Here is a 22,964-nt window from a genome sequence, read left to right as displayed (position 1 = left end):
AAATACTTAAAATCTCAAAAGTGGCTCCTTTCTTCTCTCAGCATTTTCACCTCTTGGTGGGTGCTTCACCAACAGCCAACAAGTCCAAAAAGACGCCAAAACCACGAGGCAATCGGGTTCTAAGAGTGGGAGATCAAGGAGTTTGGAATTGACCCAAAATGACCAATAAAACTACAGTTTCAAGGCAGTAACCACTCCCACAGGGGCAGGCAGGCTGCCCAATGTTTATCACTGCCACTGATGAGCACAGAGACTTCCCTTTAGCCCAAGTAAGAGTATTAAATTATATTAAGAAATGTAGAGCACAGATAGCAATGCTACAGTAGGCACATTTGGATAGAAGTGAGCATGTGAATTTGCTAAAGAAAAGATTTCAAGATGGTTATCAAACAGAATATCAGTTACAGAAAAAGATGGTCCAATTATACTAATTTCTAGAACAGCTGCAATAGTGACAGAAGAGGGAAAAAAAGATAATCCTGGTAGATTTGTGGTAGAAGGGGGTGACTGGCAAGGGAGGAGGATTAAACTGGAATGTATTCATATTCCAACCAAAAATTGCTATTATGGAGTTTAAGAAAAAAATTGGGAGATATAATCAACTTTCATCAGGGAATATTACTTATAGGTGAGGACTGGTGCTTGATTTGCAGGAGTGAGGATGTAAATAGGGGAACCTGAAGGGAAAATATAACAAAAGATGGTGGATTTCTGAAGACATTTATGAAAATATTTGGTATGAAAGACATTAACTCAGTAGCAGGAACTCAGAGAATTTACATATTATTCCCCACAATGCAATAATATGTGCATCTAATTGAAAGTTTGACACACATCCAATAACTATTTCAGACCATGTGCCAATAGCAAGTAAAATAAAAATGCAGGGTAATGAAGCAAAAATGAGACACTGGCACTACTCCACCTACCTCTTAAAAAGAAAGAAAATTAAGGAATGGGTACTGGAAATTATTCAAGAGTCACTAGGGAAGGTATAAATTTCTTCAGAAGTTATAGCTACTGAGAGGGATAAAATGAAAACTGAGTTTAAAATAGGGTAGAAATAGAAGAAAAAGAGATAAAAAGACATACTTCTCTGAAGTACAGGCTAACACAGAAGGTCTTTTGCTAACAAAGTTCGCAGATGACTGCAAACTAGGAGCCATATTCGAAACTCCTAACGATGTGGACATCCTACAAAAGGGCCTCACTGAGACAGATGCCTGGTGTCAAAGCCATGGCATCAAGTTCAATGCCAAAAAGTGCATTGTCATCCCCTTTGGTAAAAACTCTGTACCCATGAACTACAACATAGGCAGTAGCATAACACCAAAAGTGTGATAAGAGACCTTGGGTCACAGGTGGACAGTAATCTCTCCTTTGATAATCATATCACCACAGTAGTCAGGAAATCCTTCTATGTGGCACACCTCATCACAAAAGGTTTCTCATCCAGAAAAAAAGAGGTCATTGTTCCCCTCTACTTATCACTCATTAGACCCATTATTGAGTACAACGCCCCTTTTGGTATGTACCTCACAAGACATCTACAACAACTGGAAAGGCCGCAGAAATACCTCACATAGAAGATTACCGGCCTCAAACAGATGCCCTATGCAGACCGTCTCAAAAAAACTCCAGCTTTACTCCGTCGCATATCGCCTACTCAGAGATGATCTCTGCCTAACATACAAAGCTATGTCAAACCCAGAGCTGTTGGACATGCTGCACTTAAAGAAACCCCAATCCCTCTGAGCTACACGCTCTAGGGACCTAAACCTTGTCACCACAATAAACAGAACATGCTGGAGGGATAGATTCCTGTCCCAGAGACTTCCCATACTCTGGAATAAACTACCTATCTATATCAAACAAAGCTCCTCATTAGCACTCTTCAAGAAGAATCTTGATGATTGGATGGGAAATAGGAAATTCACCCCAGGGATCACCTCTGTGGCTCTGCTCGACCGTGGCACAGGAAAATAATTTTCTTGGGTGGCAAAAGCCAGGGTACCTTTTTGGCTGGGCTTGTATAGGCCCCAGGGCCGATAGCTTAGTACCTACCTTTGAACCTACCTAGATGGTTAAGAACTAACTTGAATTTTTTAGAGAGGCTAACAAAGGATAAAGTATTGTAGAATAAAGGAAATCTCACAGAGCAAGAAGAGAAACAACTGCAGAGTGCTAAAGAGAAAATAAGGGAGTATCTGGATAATATGAATGAGTTTAGAGAGAGTGCTGTTAATCAACTGTTTTTTGATAATAACTCCAGAGAATAAAAACTTTTAACAGAATGACGGGTAACATAAACTAGAAAAGGGAGCCTATAACAAGAAAAATAACCAGAGATCCTGTAAAGTTGTTTGAGATATTTCGGAAATTTTATGAAAATGTGTATAAAGCAGAGAAATGTGGAAATCAAGCAAGAGCACAAACGGAAATATTTGTGGAAGACTTGAGTATGCTGAGGTTAGATGTAGAGGAAGCTCAACAATGAATACTTAGGAGGAGATATGATAAAAATGGTGACATATAATCAATCTTCAGGAAAGTCTCCGGTAATAGATGATGTTCCTGCAGATGTTTGGAGGCTAGGAGAGACGAAAGGGATAAAGATCTGGAAGGTTTTGTTTAACAGCATTCTAAAAAGAGGGGAAACCCAAACATTCTGGAAGAAAGCTGTGGTGGCTGTAATACACTAAAGACAGTAAGACCCATTAGACCCTGCTTAATATAGGCCCATTTCAATTTTAAACCGATTATAAAGTGTTTGTCCATAGTAGATAAAAGAATGGCAAAGGTATTGCCAAAATTAATATATATGGATCAATGTGGTTCTGTGGCAGGGAGACAAATATTTCACATTACTAGGGAAGCAGAATGTAAGAGAATACCGCTGTTGTTGATGGGTCTTGATGCAGAGAAAGCATTCAACAGAGTAAGCTGGGATTTTATGGGTAGGGCAATGAAAGCATTTGAATATTACATTCCCTGCTACAATAATAAGGTTAATTAGAAGGATATATGAGGAAGGGAGGTAAAAATTAATGTGGGAGGGTTCATCTCTGACAGGTTGTGTCTGAATAGAGGACCCAGGCAGAGGTGTCCTCTTTCCCCTTTGTTATTTGCTTTATATTTAGAGCCATTGGCAAAGAAAATAAAGGACTCAGAAATTTGTGGTATGGTAATCAAGAAAAGTTGTCTTTTTCTGCAGACTATATTTTGTACCTGATAAAACCAGAAAATGACAGTTCAGTGTTGTGGAACACTTTGAGACAGTTTTAAGTCCTTATGGGATATAACATTATGAAGATAAAACAAAGGGTGTAGCTGCAAGCTATGCGTCAACATATGAATTGATTCAGCAATACCCAGATTGGGGATTTGATAAAATGAAATATTTAGGAGTATGGATTAAAGAGCATGCCATTATGTCAGCTAAGGATAGCTATGAAGAGGCTAAATAAAAGATAATACAGAAACTAAAAAACTGGAAGCTCTTTTTTATGGATAGCAATACACAAGCAGTGAATGTTTTTAGCCCTTTTAGTTTTAAATACAGGTCAAGCTTATTTTTATCAACCAGAGGAGAAGTTGTGGGCAGTAATTAATAAACATCTGAGGAATTTATCTGGGAGGGAAGAGGGCAAGGGTCAGGTAGGATAAGTTGATCCTTCCAGTAGAACAAGGTGGTTTAGGATTACCTGATTTGAAGGGATATTTTAGAGCTACACAGTTAAGGCTTATATACATAACACAAGCAGAAAGCTATAATTTGAAGTGGAAAGGAATTATGATAAAATGGGGGGAAATTCAGAAAAGGAGAGTGGGATTTTGGATTCAGATCCTTAAGGAAATGACAACAGCCATACAAGATATTATATTCATAAAGTTGCAGAAAGTATTCTAAGAACTAAACATGAGAATGGAGAAACAAGATTTTGATAGTAGGGATGACTGCAGTTATGGATAGCAAAAATAGGCAAGAGGAGGTTGGAATTTACTGGAGAAAACTGGCAAAGCAACTAAGGTACTGGGAGCAAATAACTAGACAAGAAAGGGTAATAGAATGGGAAGAAGCCAAGAAGACATTTGGATTGCCAGACAGATACTGCCTTCTCTATCGGGGCTGATATTAAGGTATAGGCAAAGGGAAAAAGATATGGGAATCCTTGTGAGGATGTGAGGTATTGCCTGCTATGCCAGGAGAAATAGGGCAGTGGATGTGTAACATATGCCAGCATCAGCTAGCTGGAGTTTTATAAATAATTATATGTCATTTATGTATCAAACTGATTTTGTTAGTTGTGTTGAAAATGTATTTGTAAAGCTGTGTATGTTAAAAATGTAAAATCAGTGGGCCTTGACTGTTTTGTAACTGAATTAAATGCATATGTTTTAACAGAGAATACTGGAAGACAAGGGGTTAATTGTAGTCCCACTAACTTTTAGAAAATAGCTGAAACTAAAAAGCATCTGGCCTAGGTTGTAAAGATGTTATCTCAAAGTTTTGAATGAAGCCAGAGACGCAATGTCTGTAAGAAGGTTTGTTAGTCTCTGTAGGAAAAGTGGAAGCATTATAATTGTTTTACAATTTCCATATGCTCAAGTGATCTGAGCAAAGCTCTGTCTGCATGGTAACACATAGGTGTTAAAGGGGAACCGCAACCACAGACTCAAAAAAAACATGTTTATTTCATCATGGTTTGGTGTTTCCTACATTTTAACACCAGTCTGAGACTATTTACAGGTTTTTAAATATTTTTCTATGTAATTTCTGAGTCTGACCACATGGGGTCTGGCATCATGAAATAATTCTGTGTCTGTCCCATAATGCTGTGCTTGTCTGTAAAAAGATTATGTCATCAATGCCTATTTCTCCCTAAATCGCTCGTCACTGCATTGATTTTACATGCATACACTGCTGTCTTTCAGTCAGTTTTAAGTAACATTTCATGCCATTCAATGACTACTTAAAACACAAACAGTGCAAATGCCACAGAACAGACTTTCAAAGTGCTTTTTACTGCTGCTTCTTTTTAGAATGGCTAAACTGCAGTGTTTTTGTGAAGCCTAGATTATACTACTTTGACTCATCTCCCATCCCCCTTCACACCTAACTTCCCTAGCTGTCAAAGTGCTAAGGGTAATTTGAGATGTTACCACCTGTGACTGACAGCCCACAGCAGGAGACTTGACTCATTTACAGTTTCTTTGTTCTAGCCTTTACTTTCTGTATGGGTAGGGGAAGGACCAGGGAGCTGTGACATCACAGCATGGGTGGGTTTTTAGGAAGGTTGTGGAAATGTCAGTTTGGGGAAGGAATTGGCCAGAAAATTACCTGTATTCATTGGTGTTGATGACATCAATGAACTGGAGACTGCAGCAAGCTTTACCAGGGCGGGACAAAAGTTTTTGAAAGTGAAACCATCACAGTATTGTAAGGTATTGTTCTACTGGAGAGAAACAGTTGATTTAAAATATTTTAAATGCTGTATTGTTTATTCATAGCAGGGCCAATAAATAGGAAGAAAAAGGAAAGTGAAGTTGAGCATTTAATAACAGAATCCCATTGTTGTCCTTTAAAGTCCTGGCAGTTTCTAGTGTTGGTAATAGTGTGGGAAATAGAGTCGGATGACCAGATGGGATGTAATTTTGTAATCAACTCTGAAATAATATTTGGATATTACAGAGTGAAGTCTCTGAGTGATTTGTGCAGTCTGTTTTGGAACTTGACAAAGGATCTACTCACCTACTTCATCTTGCTTTGCTGTAGTAAGTAGACTGGGGACTACCATTGTTTATATTAGTCAGGACAGTATAGTGAGATTAGTATGTGCTGTTTTCTGTACCTTTGTGGACCTATGTGTCTGTGGTTTAATATTTCCTGTTTTTGAAATTCTGGTTTATCATTTTATCATGATAAGGCATTGTGGTTAACTAGATATTTTACCCAATCAGATTAATTGCATATTTTGCAATTGAATTAGAAAAAGAGATATTTAGTATTTTCATGTTCTTTTATTATTTATTGTTAAATATATTCAAACGTTTCATTGTGAATGGTCCTGTTAGAAAATATTTAAATTTTGAAAGTATTTGCTTTTATTTATTATGTGATAACTCTGGCCACTCCTAAAAGCCTTGCTGTTTGATCAGACTACCATTTGGTATTAATATTAATTTCACTCAGTATAATTGGGTACCCTGGTAAGAGCCTTAAAGTAGCTGGCAGGGGGTTCTGCTGGTAGTGATAACTACCTTATAGTCTGTGCAAAAGGGGGCATTACCAGCGGTGTGTGTGTGTGTGTGTGTGTGTGTGTGTGTGTGTGTGTGTGTGTGTGTGTGTGTGTGTGTGTGTGTGTGTGTGTGTGAAAATCAAATCTCAGAGTGTGTTTTTGTCAGTTACTTGGTGCAGGGACATGAAACACTGGGCTCACAGAGAGAGAGAGAGTGTGGGAGGACTTGGCTTGGAACCCCAGCTAAAGACTTAACTCCACAGCTTTCCCAGTGGGGGATCCTTATTGGGGTCCTGGAGGGAGACGGATATAAAGAAATCCAGACCTTGGGCTGACTGTTCCCTGTGTGCTCTTAAGGGAAATTGTGCTTGATGCAGAGAGGTCTACATCTGGGAATACTGAGTGTATCTATTTTTCTGTCAGTGAACATTCCAAACAGGTGTCAGTGGTGAGGATTGAGGCTCCTTGATTACTGGCCGAGATGAGGGCCGTCACAATCCTACATGAAAGACCTGCTGAATCTAGAGCAGAAGCTGCTGTTAAAAAAGGATAATTAGTAAGGCATATGAAATATTGCACAGTAAATATAGGAACCAATTGCAGGAGGTTAGAGAAGATAGGAAGAGCGGTTGGATAAGAAATTCACAAGGAAATTTAGGACATATGTATTGCTCTCAAATATGCAACAAAGTCTAGAAGATTTAGGATTTTTACAAAGTGTTTACACAGGTACTTTTATACCCCAAGCAGACTCCAAAGAATTTTTCCTCAAGTATATGCCAAATATTGGAGGTGTGATGGGGAAGAAAGAAGTAACTAGGAACTTATGATCTGATATTGTTAATCCTCGTTCATTCCTTACGAATAAGTATCGGTTCTGACCTCGGAACCGAAACGGCCATTTTCCAAGCTTGTGTCAGCTTCAAACTCTTGAGTTAAACTCTTACCCGCAATCCCCCTGTCCCTGTTACCTCAGATTTCGTTTGCCGCATTGCCATTGGGTCATGTCAAGCTGCTTCTCTTGAGCTAAGTATAGTTATTTGTTGTCAAATAGTCATTTATATTACTTTTTCTGTCAGAAAAGTTTCTTTTTCGTTGCTTCATACCCTATCACATCTAGCGACCATATTTTCTTGAGTTTTCTTCTCTTTTCTCTACTTTTTTGCCACAAGGTATTTCTTTCCTTACCATCATCTTCCCTTTTTTCATACCTTCGGGTATTCTTTTGTACCATTGCTGGTACCCTTTTCTACTTTCTACTTTTTCTGTCATGGCAGATAAGAAAGGTAGTCCAGGGTTTAAACAGTGTTCTGATTGTGGACACAAATTGCCTACATCTGATGCACACTCTTTGTGCATTTATTGTTTGGGGGCATCCCACTTATCTCTTGACCTGCCCGTACTATCTGTGAAATTATTTCTAATACAACTTTGTTAGAAAGGAAAAACAAGTTGTTGCTGAAGAGACTTCTTAAATCTCCCTTTTCAGAGGCTATTTCTGGGTCGGAGGCCTCAATTCCTCATAGAGCCCATAAGAAAATCTTGGGGACTCCCACCAACCAAAACCTAAAAAGGCTAAAGTTTCAGCTCCAGAGCTCACTCAGTCAGCCCGAGTGCTTTCAGTGCCTAGATCTTCGGCACCGAGGCCTTCAGCTCCACTAATGATCTCGGCTCCCTCTTCTCCTGCGGCCTACACTATATCAGCACCGAGGGGCTCCTCGGTTCAGACTATTACTACTGCATCGGCACTGACCACTCAGTCGGCACAGACCTTGACCACGTCGGCTCTGACATCTTACTCGGAACCGATACCTCTATTGTTGACTCCAGTTTTGTCGGTTCCAGCTTTGATACCAACAACCACTTCGGCACCAATCCCTGTGTCGGTGCAGACTGTGACCTCGGCACCGATGACTTCTTTGGTGCAGACACCCATAGTCCAGTCTCTCTCGGCACCATTGTTCTCAGTGCAGACTGGTGAGATGGGCACCGAGTTTGCCTTTTCTGTGGACAGGACTGTTTCTTCCTCAGTCTCTGTGAGGTCCACTAGAAGTCTTTCCAAACATGATGTGTTGCATCTTGTGGATCAGGTGCTCTTCTTATTCTCCCCCTTTTTATTCTCCTCCTTCATTGCCTTTGAAGTCCATGGATATAGCACAGTCTTCCCCTTCTGCGGTTCTCTTTATGATCTCAGTAAGGAACCGCAGTTGCCTTCATAGCAGGAAAGTTTTGCTGCGACCCAAGATGTTGTGACACACATAATTTGCTGCTCCACAGCCATCTGGGGATTTTGGGTTGACAGGCTGAGCCACTTAGGGGAGGGGTGACCCCTGTCCTGGACATTCACTCCTCTTCAGGTGTACCAGCCTTCCAACTGATGGAGAAGGCTTTCGCTGCTGCTGGCGGTACTGGACTGTCTATCCCTCCGCACTCCTCTGGTACACTGGTTTCACAAGTCACATCGAGTGGACACCAGGTGCAAGGGCCTCAGGACATATTCCCACAGGAAACCCCTTTTCCACTGTCTTCTCCAACTTCTCCCACTGAGGAAGTACAATGGAAAAGTTCATGTAAGAGGAAGCACATGGACTCCACAGAGGAGTCCCTCACCGAAGACACTGATTTTGATGAGGGGGAAGGATCCCCTCGGTCAACCTCTGAGGTATCCTTTGGTGATATCCTCGAAATCCTGAAACAGAAATGTGACTGGCAGTCCGCTAATCCGACCTCTGAGGAATCTGTGTTCCTGTAGGCCTTCCACGCCCGGCCCCCTACCACCTGCGTTACTCCACCTGCTGATGAACTTGTCCAGCTTATCGTGCAGCGTGCTTGGAAGGCTCCTGACACTGTCAAAGCTATTCCCCGGAGGCCAGATAAGATTTTGTCCCCTCCTGCTATGGATCCTCATTGGTCAAAAGGTCTTCCTGTGGATGCTTTGGTGGTGGCAGCCGCAACAAAAAAGTATCTGGCAGAAGAATAAACCAGACTGTCTATCCGCCTAACAAAGAGTCCCAGGCACTGGACAGGATAGGGAAGCACACCTTTGCATCAGCGACCTTTACAATCAGGTCCTTGAATTGTATGGCACACTTTACCAGGCTTCAAAGGGATCTGATTTCTGAGCTCTCTGAAACCTTGGCTGGTGCCGTGTCTGATGAGGTCCGTGACAAAGTGGCCTCTCAGCTGGTCACCACTGAGTCAATATCTAGCTCCTCTATGTGACTGATATCTCATGCATCAGAAGGAGCAGCTAGAGTGGCAGGTTCAGCTGTGGTCTTGAGACAACACACCTGAATGCGCTTGTGCAATTTCGCGGAACCCTTTAAGGCTTCTTTTCTTAATACTCCCATTGAGGCCTCTTCGTTGTTTGGACCCAAAGTTAAAAGCACACTGGCCAGATGTGAACAGGATGGTAAGACCCTTTCTGCCCTAGGTGTCCGTTATTCTTCTCTTCAGCGTGCTTTCTCCCGAAACCAAAAGAGTGGGAAGATATGGTTCAAGAAATCTCAGGGTCCTTTCCATGACACACAGGCCAAGTTCTCTCTTAGAGGTGGAGGGGGAAACTCACAGGGAAGATGCTCCTTTAGAGGCAGAGGGGGTCCATGTAACCAGGGATCAAGGGATACTTTCCCTGGCCAACCCTACCAGCGCTCCTGAAGAGCGGCCCAACTCCTTTCTTCTGGAGGTGGTTGGTGGTCATTTCATCTTGTACCCTTCTGCCTGGCTAACCATCACCACTGATTCTTGGGTACAAAGGATTATAACCAGAGGTTATCATATCCCCTTCGATCTTTGTCCTGTCCCTTCAAAAAACCTTCCTGACGTTCCACCCAGTCAAAGGGAAGAAGCAGCACTAGAGATAGAAAAGCTGCTAAGAAAGAGAGTCATCCAAATAGTCCCTCCAGACCAGATAGGATCCGGATTCTACTCAAGACTATTTTTGGTGCCAAAGAAAACCGGGGACTGGAGACCAATTTTGGATCTCAGTGTATTGAACAAGTTTGTGAGAGTACAAAAATTCCAGATGGTAACAATACAGTCTATCCTCCCGCTTTTGGAAAAAGATGATTGGATGTGCTTGATAGATCTTCAAGATGCATACTACCGCATAAAAGTGGACAGACCATCAAGAAGATTTCTGCGCTTCCGTGCGGGAGCCAGTCACTACCAGTTCAGAGTACTGCCCTTCGGACTCTCTACAGCCCCCAGAGTGTTCACAAAGTGCATGGCAGTCATCACAGCTCACTTGCAACTTCAAGGATTCCAGGTGTTTCCATACCTAGATGACTGGCTCATTTCCGCCCCCACCAGACATCTACTGGAAGAAGCCCTGGCATACTCTGTCCTCACTGCACAAAGGCTAGGCATAACCATAAACTGGCAAAAATCCAATCTCACCCCATCTCAGTCGACAGAATTCATAGGGGTTATCTTGGACACAAAGAACTGCAGAGCTGCCATTCCAGAACACAGAATTTTAAGGATAAAGCAACAACTGATTCCAATCCTTTCAAGGGAGAAATCCATGGCTCACTCGATTTTACAGCTGTTGGATTCCATGGCAGCCTCCATCACCATTGTCCCCCTGGCCAGGTTTCACATGAGGCTTCTACAATGGCTACTGCTCACCCAATGGTATCCCTTTCAGCATCCTCTTTCAGCCATGATTCAAGTAACCCACAGGTGCAAACAGGATTTAAATTGGTGGATTACACACAATCTGTCACAATGGTCTCACCCCTTCTCCCCCCAGCAACCCAAGGCCACAGTGACCACAGACGCCTCCCTGATGGGGTGGGGGGGGCGCTATTTTGGGGCAGACAGTCCAAGGCACTTGGTCTGAACTGGAGGCTTATCTGCATATAAATGTTCTAGAGTTGAGGGCGGTGCTTTTGGCGTTGCAAGCATTCCATCCCCTGCTGCCGTCTGGAATGATTGCGATTCAATAGACAACATGGCGGTGGTCTGGTACATCAACAAGCAAGGTGGAACCAAATCTTTACCCCCTTTGTCGAGAGGCCATGAGGATATGGCAATGGGCGATGGCTACCAACCGTTTTCTTCTAGCAAAGCACATTCCCGGGAGTTCCAATGTGATAGCAGACAGACTCAGCAGGTGCATTCTTCAACCTCACGAGTGGTCCCTGAATCCCTTGATAGCAGCAGAGATCTTCCACCGCTGGGGCCATCCTTGTTGCGATCTCTTTGTATCCTCGACCAACTACAAATGCAGCAACTATTTCACCCTGATTCCCCCTCCAGGACAGTCACCCAGGGATGCTCTAGTCCATGATTGGCACTCGGATCTTCTTTACGCATTCCACCCTTTCCCTCATTCCCCATTTCTGAAGAAAGCCCGTCAGTTGAAGAGCAAGGTGATCCTCATAGCACCATATTGGCCGCGACAGATTTGGTACCCCTTTCTTTGGCCTCACCTACTAGATCAACCATGAATTTTCCATCCAACTCTGGAGTTGATCTCACATCCACAGAACCTGATTCATCCCAACTTGAACAGCCTGAAGCTCACAGCTTGGCTACTCCAAATCCCTTGATTGCCAGGCAGAATGATCTTTCTTTACCAGTGCGTGACATTCTCATTGCATCTCATAAGTCTTCCACTAGAATTACTTATCTGAGCAAGTGGAAAAGATTTGCCTGTTGGCTGAAAGATAAACAAGTAGATCCCTTCTCAGCACCAGTGTCGATAATACTAGACTATCTGGCCGACCTTTTTCAATCGGGTCTGTCGGCCTCTACCATTAGAGTTCGTTTGGCTGCAATTTCTAATTTCCATGAGGGTGTCCAAGATTCCTCTCTTATGTCCCACAAATTGTGCAAGACCTTCATAAAAGGTGTGAATCATCTGAAGCCACCTTTTAGAGAACCTATTCAACCATAGGATTTATCATTAGTTCTACAAGCTCTGACAATGCCACCCTTCGAACCAGCTTCTTCTTGCGACCTCAAGCATTTGCCATGGAAAACCTTGTTTTTGGTCGCCATTACTTCTGCCAGACGTATTTCTGAGCTTCAAGCTTTATGTATCAAGAGTCCATACTTGATTTTTCATAGAGATAGAGTGTCTCTGAGAACTAATCCATCATTTCTGCCAAAAGTGATCTCTGAAATGTCCATTAATCAAGCCATTGAATTGCCAGTTTTCTTTCCCAATCATTCAAACAGAGGAGAGTATTGCCTACATACCCTAGATATTCACAGGCAAATCCATTTTTACTTAGACAGGACTAGGTCATTTCGTAAATCTGACTAGTTATTTTTGGCCTTTTCTGGACCTAGATTAGGATCTGTTGTTGCTAAGGTCACATTAGCTAGATGGTTTGAAGGACTGTATGACCTTCATTTATACACAACATAATATCTCGTTGCGTACTACCATGAAAGCTCATTCAACAAGGTCGGTGGCAACTTCTGCTGCCTTCCATGCCAGAGCTTCTTTACATGACATCTGTGCAGCTGCAACTTGGGGTACGCCCCATACCTTCATCAATCATTACAAATTGGATTTGGCCACCAGGGGTAGAGCATCTTTCAGTTCTATGGTGCTCAGGAATGTCCTTCCATGAGAGCCTCCCAGGAATAGAGGTAGCTGGAAACTCTGTCCCATGCGTAAGGAATGAACGAGGATTAACAATATCAGATAAAGAAGTTATTTCTTACCATAACGTTCCATCTGTATTGCTGATCCTCGTTCAGTCATTACGACCCTCCCTCCTTCCCCCTCCTGTGGCTTCTAGTGGATCTCACCATCCGGTTCTCTTAGGTTATTTGACCAGAGGTAGCTTCTACCTTTTTTTGACTTGCAAACTCTGAGTTAACAGGGAGAGGGGGATTGTGAGTGAGAGTTTGAAGCTGACGCGAGCTTGGAAAATGGCCGGCTCGGTTCCGAGGTCAGAACCAATACCCATGCATAATGACTGAACGAGGATCAACAATACAGATGGAACATTATGGTAAGACATAACTTCTTTTTTTGGAAGTGTAATATGTTGGCAGACTTTAAAAGTTCCTTACAGAGTACTCTGTTAGAAATATTGGGTAAGCAAGTGGGTCCAACTAAGGAAATTATTTTTGAGCTGGGATACAGGATTTGAATTGTTTAGACATAGTAAAGCCTTGATATGTTTAATTCTGGTGACTGCCAAACTAGAAAATGATAATCAAAGTCTAAACCAACTGTATTTTGAAGTACTGAATACTGTAACATAGATAGAAGAACTGGAAGTGAAATCTTTAGAAAAGGATATGAGTGAATTACATAGAAAAATGGAAACTGTGGGAACAATATACACAAAATAATGTTTTGGGGAGTAGTGAGGTTTAACATAAGGCTGGAATTGAGAATCTATATAATGTTGGATTGGAGATAGTTATTCATAAGAATACGTGTGATGTATAATGTTTGTAACTGGAAACGTGATAATATGGTTTGTTTCCTTTTTTATAAATGTATGTCTGCCTTTGTCTTAAGTGATAAAATAATCAAAATGAATGAACAATAAAGTGCCAAAAAAGTTGTTTCACATTATCTGTTATGTGGCCCTGCTAAATATACTACTTAAATCCTAGTATCAGAGATTCTTTCTTCTACAAGTAAGACTGAGAAACAATCTCAGTAGTAAAAACAAATCCAGGTCAGGGGCATAAACTACAACATGATGGTATCCTGCCAAGATGATTAGTAACAATGGGAAAAATCCCAATGGAAAGGTAAAAACGACATACAAATAACATTAAGCTACCCTACTTTGCAACACGTTACAAAGAGTAAATTATCTCTTGATATTAAAAAGGGATGATGTTCAACTGCCCATATATGAAAAACAGAGTTCTCACACAGGAATAGCTGTGGCACTTAGGTGCATTATAAGTGTTTTGCATGTTTCCATTCTTGTTGAGTAGTACTGATGATAGGTAAATACCTAGCTTACTTTTTAAGACATCAGGAATCCACACTGTAAAAATCTGTGTATGGCTTGCATACTGGCCTCTGATATGCATCACTAACACAAGGCCTTGTAGACTTTCTGTATGGAATGTGGCAAATCTTGGGAAAGTGAATTCTTTTGCCTCCTACCATTGATACTGAGTTGTGCCTGACCAATTTAAGATTCATTCCTTTGCACTCATGTTGTGGCATTATGAGCCAGTGATGGGCTTCTGCTGAAAGAAGTGCCTGAGTTAGAATGTGACATTTCCTATCCAGATATCTATTATCCAGATTATGACTCGGCATCATCTCCCGCCAAGCCGTGGGCTTAATGTTGCTCATGAAGAATCATCCCTCTCTAGCCTCAAAATCCAAACATTTCCCATGATTCTTTCATTTTATTCTATTCAAAAGTTCGCTCAGTAGCCCTTGGTTGCATTTGCAGTCTACAAATAGAGCAAATAAGCCCTTCCACCACTGTAAAGTGTCTGACTAAGCAGTATTTAATGACATGAGATGTGCATTTGGTTCGAGCAAGTAATGGTCTTATTTGCAGCCCATCTTTTTGTTATACAGTCTAGAACAGGAGTGTCCAACCCACGGCCCGCAGGCCGCATGCGGCCCTCAGAGCTCTTCCATGCGGCCCGCGACCCTTAAATTTAAATTTAATTTTAATTTAACTTTTTTTCCATGTGTTTACACGTCCGCGTACTTTTGGTGTTCTGTGCATGCATCAACTTTAGTTTTTTCACGTTTTTTCATACCAGCATCATTCCGCTGGTATGCGCATGTGCGAAAACACCGTTCAGTCATTTTTTACAGTTCTGGTAAAGCTGAAGGAAGGAGCGGGATCGTGGAGAGAGGATTTATTTTATTTCGGAGTACACACTGACTACAGTTACACTACAACATAGCAAAAGGTAAGGTAAGTAATTTTGTGAGTTTAATAACGAGTGCATTTGATGTGTAGTAGATGGTTAATCACAGTCCATATTCCATTAGCTGTCTCTGGAGAGTCAAAGATAACACATTTTTGTTCCCACACATTATTTAAGAAGAAAGACAATAGTATAATGGACTAATATTGAACCCTTTTGATACAGTATGCTATAGTATACAACTTTGTTGACTCACGCAACTATGGATATTAGCAGTATTTGTATATTAAAGTCATTAAGAGTGGTGCACTCAGTGTAAGACAGCAATGTGGAATCTGTAAGCTGGCACTGTTTGGCGTACAAACACACTTGCACACAGTGAAAGAATCCCTGTGGGATGTACAGATATTGAGTTATCGTAAGGTTATTTGTGGAACTTATAAAATTAAATAATACAAACTATTTCCATTAATAATGCAAAAAATGGAATGTAATAGTGTCATGTTAAATTAAGCCTATGCAAGCAGCAAATGTTAGTTAGGCAAAAGTGACAGTGAAAGAAGATGGATAAGATAAACAAAGTCAGAGATGTAACCAAGTAGAAGACTGGCGATTTTCAGATATTAAGACCAATATCTGCCAAACAGAAGGTCATGCATTAGCTAGGAGCATGGTAGTGGTATCTGCAACCTGAAGTGAACTGGTATACATGCACACTGAAATTAATATCGTGGTATGCACAGAACTTGATGTATTGAAAACTCTAGCAAAAAGTTATAAAAATATGAAATATTTTTAATTTTCCATTAGTAATGCAAGACTGGTTGGTTAATACTGTTGTGTTGCAAGTGTTATAAAAAATGTCTCTAGTCTAAAACATGATGGGTAACCTGAAAGTATCCAGAGGCACAAATGTTTGGTAATGCAGTAATGAAAATAGGCAATAATTTCATATCTGCATTAATATCATAACACCTGTGTGATCTCCAGGAAATATGCTGACATGTTATACACAACATTAAGGCACCAAATTTTGTCACTGGTACTGCTATCTAGCACCATATTGTGTCACTGGTACTTGCTATCTAGCTTACACTGCTTTATAGATTAATAGAGTTGTGTTGAAATATTGCAAATGTGTTATAAGCATAATTTGCATATTTTGTGCAATACCACAAACTGAGTCTATCAGGTACACTTACACAGATATCACTCTTTTTACCATAACACTATTTGCTTGCTGAGATGTACAGTTTTTTCATAAATCTGCAATACGAAATCAGCTAGCTAAATGGAACCACCAGAGAAAAGGAGGTAGCATGTTGCATCTAACAGTCTGAGTTCTACCTTCAAAAAACTGTTTTTTTTAATAATTAGAATGAGATATTGAATTTTAGGGCAAATATTATGCATTTATTAATTTATTTATTGTTCAAATTCACCTACAATACAGCCAGTGGTCTGACTTTGTATTAGTCCGCATAAACCTGTGGTGTTTTGCTCTTTAGTTTATGATGCATTGTTTGTTTTTTTTTTTTTTTTTTTTTTTTTTGCTCTTCAGTTAATGTGAGAGACCTTTTTTTTTTTTTTTTTTGGTCCTCACTTGCCGTTTGCCCCCAGACCATTTCTGTTGACTCAATGCGGCCCTTGCAACTGAAAAGGTTGGACACCCCTGGATCTCAGTGTATTGAACAAGTTTTTGAGAGTACAAAAATTCCAGATGGTAACAATACAGTCTATCCTCCCGCTTTTGGAAAAAGACGGTTGGATGTGCTTGATAGATCTTCAACATGCATACTACCGCATAAAAGTGGACAGACCATCAAGAAGATTTCTGCACTTCCGTGCGGGAGCCAGTCACTACCAGTTCAGAGTACTGCCCTTCGGACTCTCTACAGCCCCCAGAGTGTTCACAAAGTGCATGGCAGTCATCACAGCTCACTTGCAACTTCAAGGATTCCAGGTGTTTCCATACCTAGATGACTGGCTCATTTCCGCCCCCACCAGACATCTACTGGAAGAAGCCCTGGCATACTCTGTCCTCACTGCACAAAGGCTAGGCATAACCATAAACTGGCAAAAATCCAATCTCACCCCATCTCAGTTGACAGAATTCATAGGGGTTATCTTGGACACAAAGAACTGCAGAGCTGCCATTCCAGAACACAGAATTTTAAGGATAAAGCAACAACTGATTCCAATCCTTTCAAGGGAGAAATCCATGGCTCACTTGATTTTACAGCTGTTGGATTCCATGGCAGCCTCCATCACCATTGTCCCCCTGGCCAGGTTTCACATGAGGCTTCTACAATGGCTACTGCTCACCCAATGGTATCCCTTTCAGCATCCTCTTTCAGCCATGATTCGAGTAACCCACAGGTGCAAACAGGATTTAAATTGGTGGATTACACACAATCTGTCACAATGGTCTCACCCCTTCTCCCCCCAGCAACACAAGGCCACAGTGACCACAGACGCCTCCCTGATGGGGTGGGGGGGCTATTTTGGGGACAGACAGTCCAAGGCACTTGGTCTGAACTGGAGGCTTATCTGCATATAAATGTTCTAGAGTTGAGGGTGGTGCTTTTGGCGTTGCAAGCATTCCATCCCCTGCTGCCGTCTGGAATGATTGCGATTCAATAGACAACATGGCGGTGGTCTGGTACATCAACAAGCAAGGTGGAACCAAATCTTTACCCCCTTTGTCGAGAGGCCATGAGGATATGGCAATGGGCGATGGCTACCAACCGTTTTCTTCTAGCAAAGCACATTCCCGGGAGTTCCAACGTGATAGCAGACAGACTCAGCAGGTGCATTCTTCAACCTCACGAGTGGTCCCTGAATCCCTTGATAGCAGCAGAGATCTTCCACCGCTGGGGCCATCCTTGTTGCGACCTCTTTGTATCCTCGACCAACTACAAATGCAGCAACTATTTCACCCTGATTCCCCCTCCAGGACAGTCACCCAGGGATGCTCTAGTCCATGATTGGCACTCGGATCTTCTTTACGCATTCCCACCCTTTCCCCTCATTCCCCCATTTCTGAAGAAAGCCCGTCAGTTGAAGAGCAAGGTGATCCTCATAGCACCATATTGGCCGCGACAGATTTGGTACCCCTTTCTTTGGCCTCACCTACTAGATCAACCATGAATTTTCCATCCAACTCTGGAGTTGATCTCACATCCACAGAACCTGATTCATCCCAACTTGAACAGCCTGAAGCTCACAGCTTGGCTACTCCAAATCCCTTGATTGCCAGGCAGAATGATCTTTCTTTACCAGTGCGTGACATTCTCATTGCATCTCATAAGTCTTCCACTAGAATTACTTATCTGAGCAAGTGGAAAAGATTTGCCTGTTGGCTGAAAGATAAACAAGTAGATCCCTTCTCAGCACCAGTGTCGATAATACTAGACTATCTGGCCGACCTTTTTCAATTGGGTCTGTCGGCCTCTACCATTAGAGTTCGTTTGGCTGCAATTTCTAATTTCCATGAGAGTGTCCAAGATTCCTCTCTTATGTCCCACAAATTGTGCAAGACCTTCATAAAAGGTGTGAATCATCTGAAGCCACCTTTTAGAGAACCTATTCAACCATAGGATTTTTTTTTTTTTTTTTTTTTTTTTTTTTTGGTCCTCACTTGCCGTTTGCCCCAGACCATTTCTGTTGACTCAATGCGGCCCTTGCAACTGAAAAGGTTGGACACCCTTGGATCTCAGTGTATTGAACAAGTTTGTGAGAGTACAAAAATTCCAGATGGTAACAATACAGTCTATCCTCCCGCTTTTGGAAAAAGACGATTGGATGTGCTTGATAGATCTTCAAGATGCATACTACCGCATAAAAGTGGACAGACCACCAAGAAGATTTCTGCGCTTCTGTGCGGGAGCCAGTCACTACCAGTTCAGCGTACTGCCCTTCGGACTCTCTACAGCCCCCAGAGTGTTCACAAAGTGCATGACAGTCATCACAGCTCACTTGCAACTTCAAGGATTCCAGGTGTTTCCATACCTAGATGACTGGCTCATTTCCGCCCCCACCAGACATCTACTGGAAGAAGTCTAGAAGATCTGAGGCCAAATTTTCATGGCATGATCAGGTAAAGAATTCACTCTCAAAAGGCAATAAGTCTAGTAGACCAAATGTATAAAGCCACAGTAAGTTGCATCCCAGCTTCACATTTACCAGAATGTGGTTTGCAGTGTCTGCGTCAGCCAGTACAATTTCAAGATCAGATCCCTGTGTAACAGACACCCTAGGAATTTTCAGAAAAGGACAATAAAATAACAACTCCAAGTTATCACGTGTTGTGAACATTTTCTACATGTTACTGGCTTCATTTTAGACTTTTAATCAAGTTGTGTAGTTAGTTTCCTTAGGTGCATGATTGCCAATCCTGTCCTGCTCCTTTTAGTTATAAAAGTATCAACTTCAGAGCTGGAAACATTATCTCTTAAGGAATTCAACCTGAATACAGGGAATGAAAATACATTAGATAAACTGTTGCTAAATGAAAACCACAGCTTGCACAATAAAAAATTCAGCTTCCACCAGTGCTGAGAAACAGGCTTTATAAGGCAGAGCAAAGGTAGCTGAGACAAAGGTAAGAAACTAAGATGGGAAAGAATGGGTTATGGCCAGTTTAAGAAGGACCTTTTCCTAAATGTGTCGCACTGAGAAATACTGATTTTCTATTTAGCATTTTGTGTATTAAAACCTAGTATATGTATATAACTGTTTATGAAGGACATAAACTGTGTCAGTAAAATAAATACTCTGTTTCATTAATTTTAATTTCTCTATCTCTCTCTCTCTCTCTCCATTTCACAGGTAGCTCCCTTTGGGGTATTGGATCTTTTCTTAAATTACTACACTCCTATAGCATTCAGAACGGATTCAGGATGTTACTGGAGTATTGTTGATGTTGATGTGCAGGATACTGACAGTTGTAACTCTGTAAAAAGACTCAAAGCTCCACATTCAGCTATGACTTCCTCTGCTAAATTCTTTATTGAAAAGGGTTCTTCTGGAAGTATCCTTCTCAAAACTCCACAGAACAAATACCTGAGCCATATCCATCGTAATGGTATTGACTACATAGAAGTCACTAAAGATGTACCAGATGTCTTCTGCCAGTTTTTGGTGATTCAGTCCTATAAAATGGTTCTTCAGGCTGACAATGGCAAATATCTGAGCCGTATCCATCGTGGCAGTGTAGACACAATTGAAGCAGTTAAACAAGATATTGATGAATTCTGCTACTTTGATGTGGTTCCATTCAATAAATAATCAGTCTGGAAGATTTCAGTTTATCTTTCTTGGCTCTTTTTCTATAGATGACTGTTTTATTTTTTAACCTGAAGCCCATTTTGAGTTGTGTTTTTCTCTGAACCTCAATGATTAATGTGTAAAGCTCTTAATCTGAGATGCTGTTGCCTGCATTTCAATTTATGATATTTATTGCAGAATTGATGTGGGAGCTAGTGTTCTGTTTCCTGTAAGGGGAACACTACATTACTTTGGGTCATTGTCTTAAATTAGTGTTGTATGGGAACTTGTGTAATTTCTGTAGCACTTTAAGCACCCCCCCAACTGAGGCACCCCCATTTATTTCAGGATATTTAAACAGCTTATATTAAGTAATCCACTCTGAAACACAATATTTATGATATTGAAAGTACAGTTCCCCTCTCTCTTCTGTTTAAAAAGTCCATTCTTTTTATGTTCTGTTTTAAACTTGCTAAAATAGCTTATTTGGTGTAGACCATCCAACAAACCAGTGGACTTTGGAAATTGCCAACTCCTTGAATTATTTTTACATTTTAGCCTTGGAAGATAGCACAATAAATTTTAGACCAAGTTTATTTTATGCCACTTTTTTAACACTAAAAATAAAGACATACATGAAATATTTCGACATCTGTGTATATCACTTATCAAAGATATCTGTTGCCTTCAGTAAATTAGAAAAGAGAGACACTTTTTCTGTTATTGATTTTTCTGAGCAGCAGGCCTTCTAATACCTCATTCATACAGGCTGCAGATGGGAGTCAAGCTCTGGGTAACCATCATTTGTTTCAGGCCCATTTTTTTCTTGTTTTTAAGCATAAAATGAACAACTCAAGGCAGCTCTTATTTATTTATTTATTTTACATTTGTTAACCGGGAAATTCTGACTAGACCAGGTCCATTTTCAGCGGAGGCCCGGGGAGAAAAGCTCCAACATCAAGTTATACAAATACAGTACATCCAGCATAATACAGAAAACAGGTTACATCATGTATGCTGAGCATAGTAATATAACAAGAAATTAATAAAAACACTCCAGGTAAAAGAAGATATAGAACATGGGTAAAAAGACAATGTCAGTTATACACTGGTAAGAGAAGAAAATATATCAAGTAAGATTCTACAATTAAAAGTACCCTTTCAGAGTACAGGGGATCAGAGCTCCAGTATGTGATCAAAGAGGAATTTGGGGAGTTAATAGTAGTATGGGTAGGGTTATGTGATACAAGGGCATAACCAGCTACTAAGAAGGTGCAATTTGAGGGAGTTTGTGAATATGGATGTGGAGAGGGCAGTGGACACGGATAGGGGAAGAGAGTTCCAATTTCTGGCAACGGTGTGGGAGTAGAGCGCTTTCCCTGCATTATTATCAGCCTTGGTGATGGAGAGGAGAGATTTTTCACTGGATCTTAGGTTTGCAGTATAGATAGTAAGTAGGTTGGATAATGAGGGTTTTTTTCAGGATATTTGAAAATATTGTAGGCTGTGCCCAGCTGGTGATAGTTAAGTAGCTGTGGTAGCTCAAGCCATTTTAGTTCTTTTAGTGCAGCACAGTGATGGGTTCTATAGGTTGAGTTAGTAGCAAACTTGGCTATTTTACTGTAGCATGATTCTAGTTTGTCTAGGTCACATTGTCTGATTTGGGTAAAGATTGGTGCTGTGTATAATAGAGTTGAGAGGAGGTGGCTTTGTGTAAGAGTGACTCTTGCTTTTTGTGAGAGAAAGGACTTATGCCTGTATAGGGAGCCTAGTTTTTTGTGTGCTAGTTTTATGGTATGTGAGATGTGAATATCAAAGTGGAGATTATTGTCTATTTCAATGCCCAGAAGTTTGGTGTGGTTAGAAGGGGAGATGGTGGTGCCATCCTTACATGTTATGGTAAAGGAGAGTTTTTTTTTTAATCTATTAGGGGTAAATAGTAGCAGTTTTGTCTTTTTGGGATTTAGAATTAGTTGGATACCTGATATCCATTTTTCTACTGAGATAAAGGTATCTTGAGTGAGTGTATGTAAGGTGGTGGGAGATGAGGCAGAGCAGATCAGGGTTGAATCATCCACATATTGTATGAGTGTGGCATGTTGTGTAGAGCATTTGAGGTTATTTGTGAAAATAGAGAACAATAGCGGGCTCAGTATAGAGCCCTGTGGGACTCCTATGGTGGCTGGAAGTTGTGTAGACAGAGTTCCTTTCCACTGGACTGATTGTTGCCTGTCAGACAAGTAGCTTCTGAACCAGGCTATAGTAGAGGAGGTGAAGGATAATGATGTTAGTGAGTCTAGTAGAATGGAGTGGGAGACCATATCAAATGCTTTTGAGAGGTCTAGGAACATGGCTGATACATATTTGTTATCATTCCTGTGAAGGTTTATATAATTAGTGAAGGATAGAAGGGCTGTGGTAGTGCTGTGATGTGGACGGAAATAGTGTTGTGTGGTAGATAGTAGATTGTGTGTGTTAAGAAATGTCATCACTTGCAAGTGGATGCATTTCTCAAGAATTTTGGATAAGGGGCAAAGGATGGCAGTAGGTCAGTAGTTGGAGAATTCATAAGAATTACCTCCTTTATGGAGAGGAATGATGTGATACTCTCCAGAGTTTAGGTATGTA

General features: G+C 41.1%; 1 protein-coding gene across 1 annotated transcript in view; it reads left to right on the top strand.

Annotated features, from left to right (window-relative positions):
- The window catches only part of LOC122791516, a 242,844-nt gene extending 222,474 nt beyond the window's left edge, over positions 1-20,370 (top strand). The window contains exon 4 of the mRNA XM_044059258.1: positions 19,899-20,370. Within this exon, the coding sequence (XP_043915193.1) occupies positions 19,899-20,357 (459 nt within the window). The 3' untranslated portion in view covers positions 20,358-20,370. The remainder of the gene's footprint in view (positions 1-19,898) is intronic.
- Positions 20,371-22,964: the final 2,594 nt, after the last annotated feature.

This window comes from Protopterus annectens, chromosome 17.part0 (genome assembly GCF_019279795.1).
Source record: "Protopterus annectens isolate FY-2018-M chromosome 17.part0, PAN1.0, whole genome shotgun sequence".
In the NCBI taxonomy this organism is placed as follows: domain Eukaryota; kingdom Metazoa; phylum Chordata; order Ceratodontiformes; family Protopteridae; genus Protopterus; species Protopterus annectens.
This window is presented reverse-complemented; position numbering and strand designations above follow the sequence as displayed.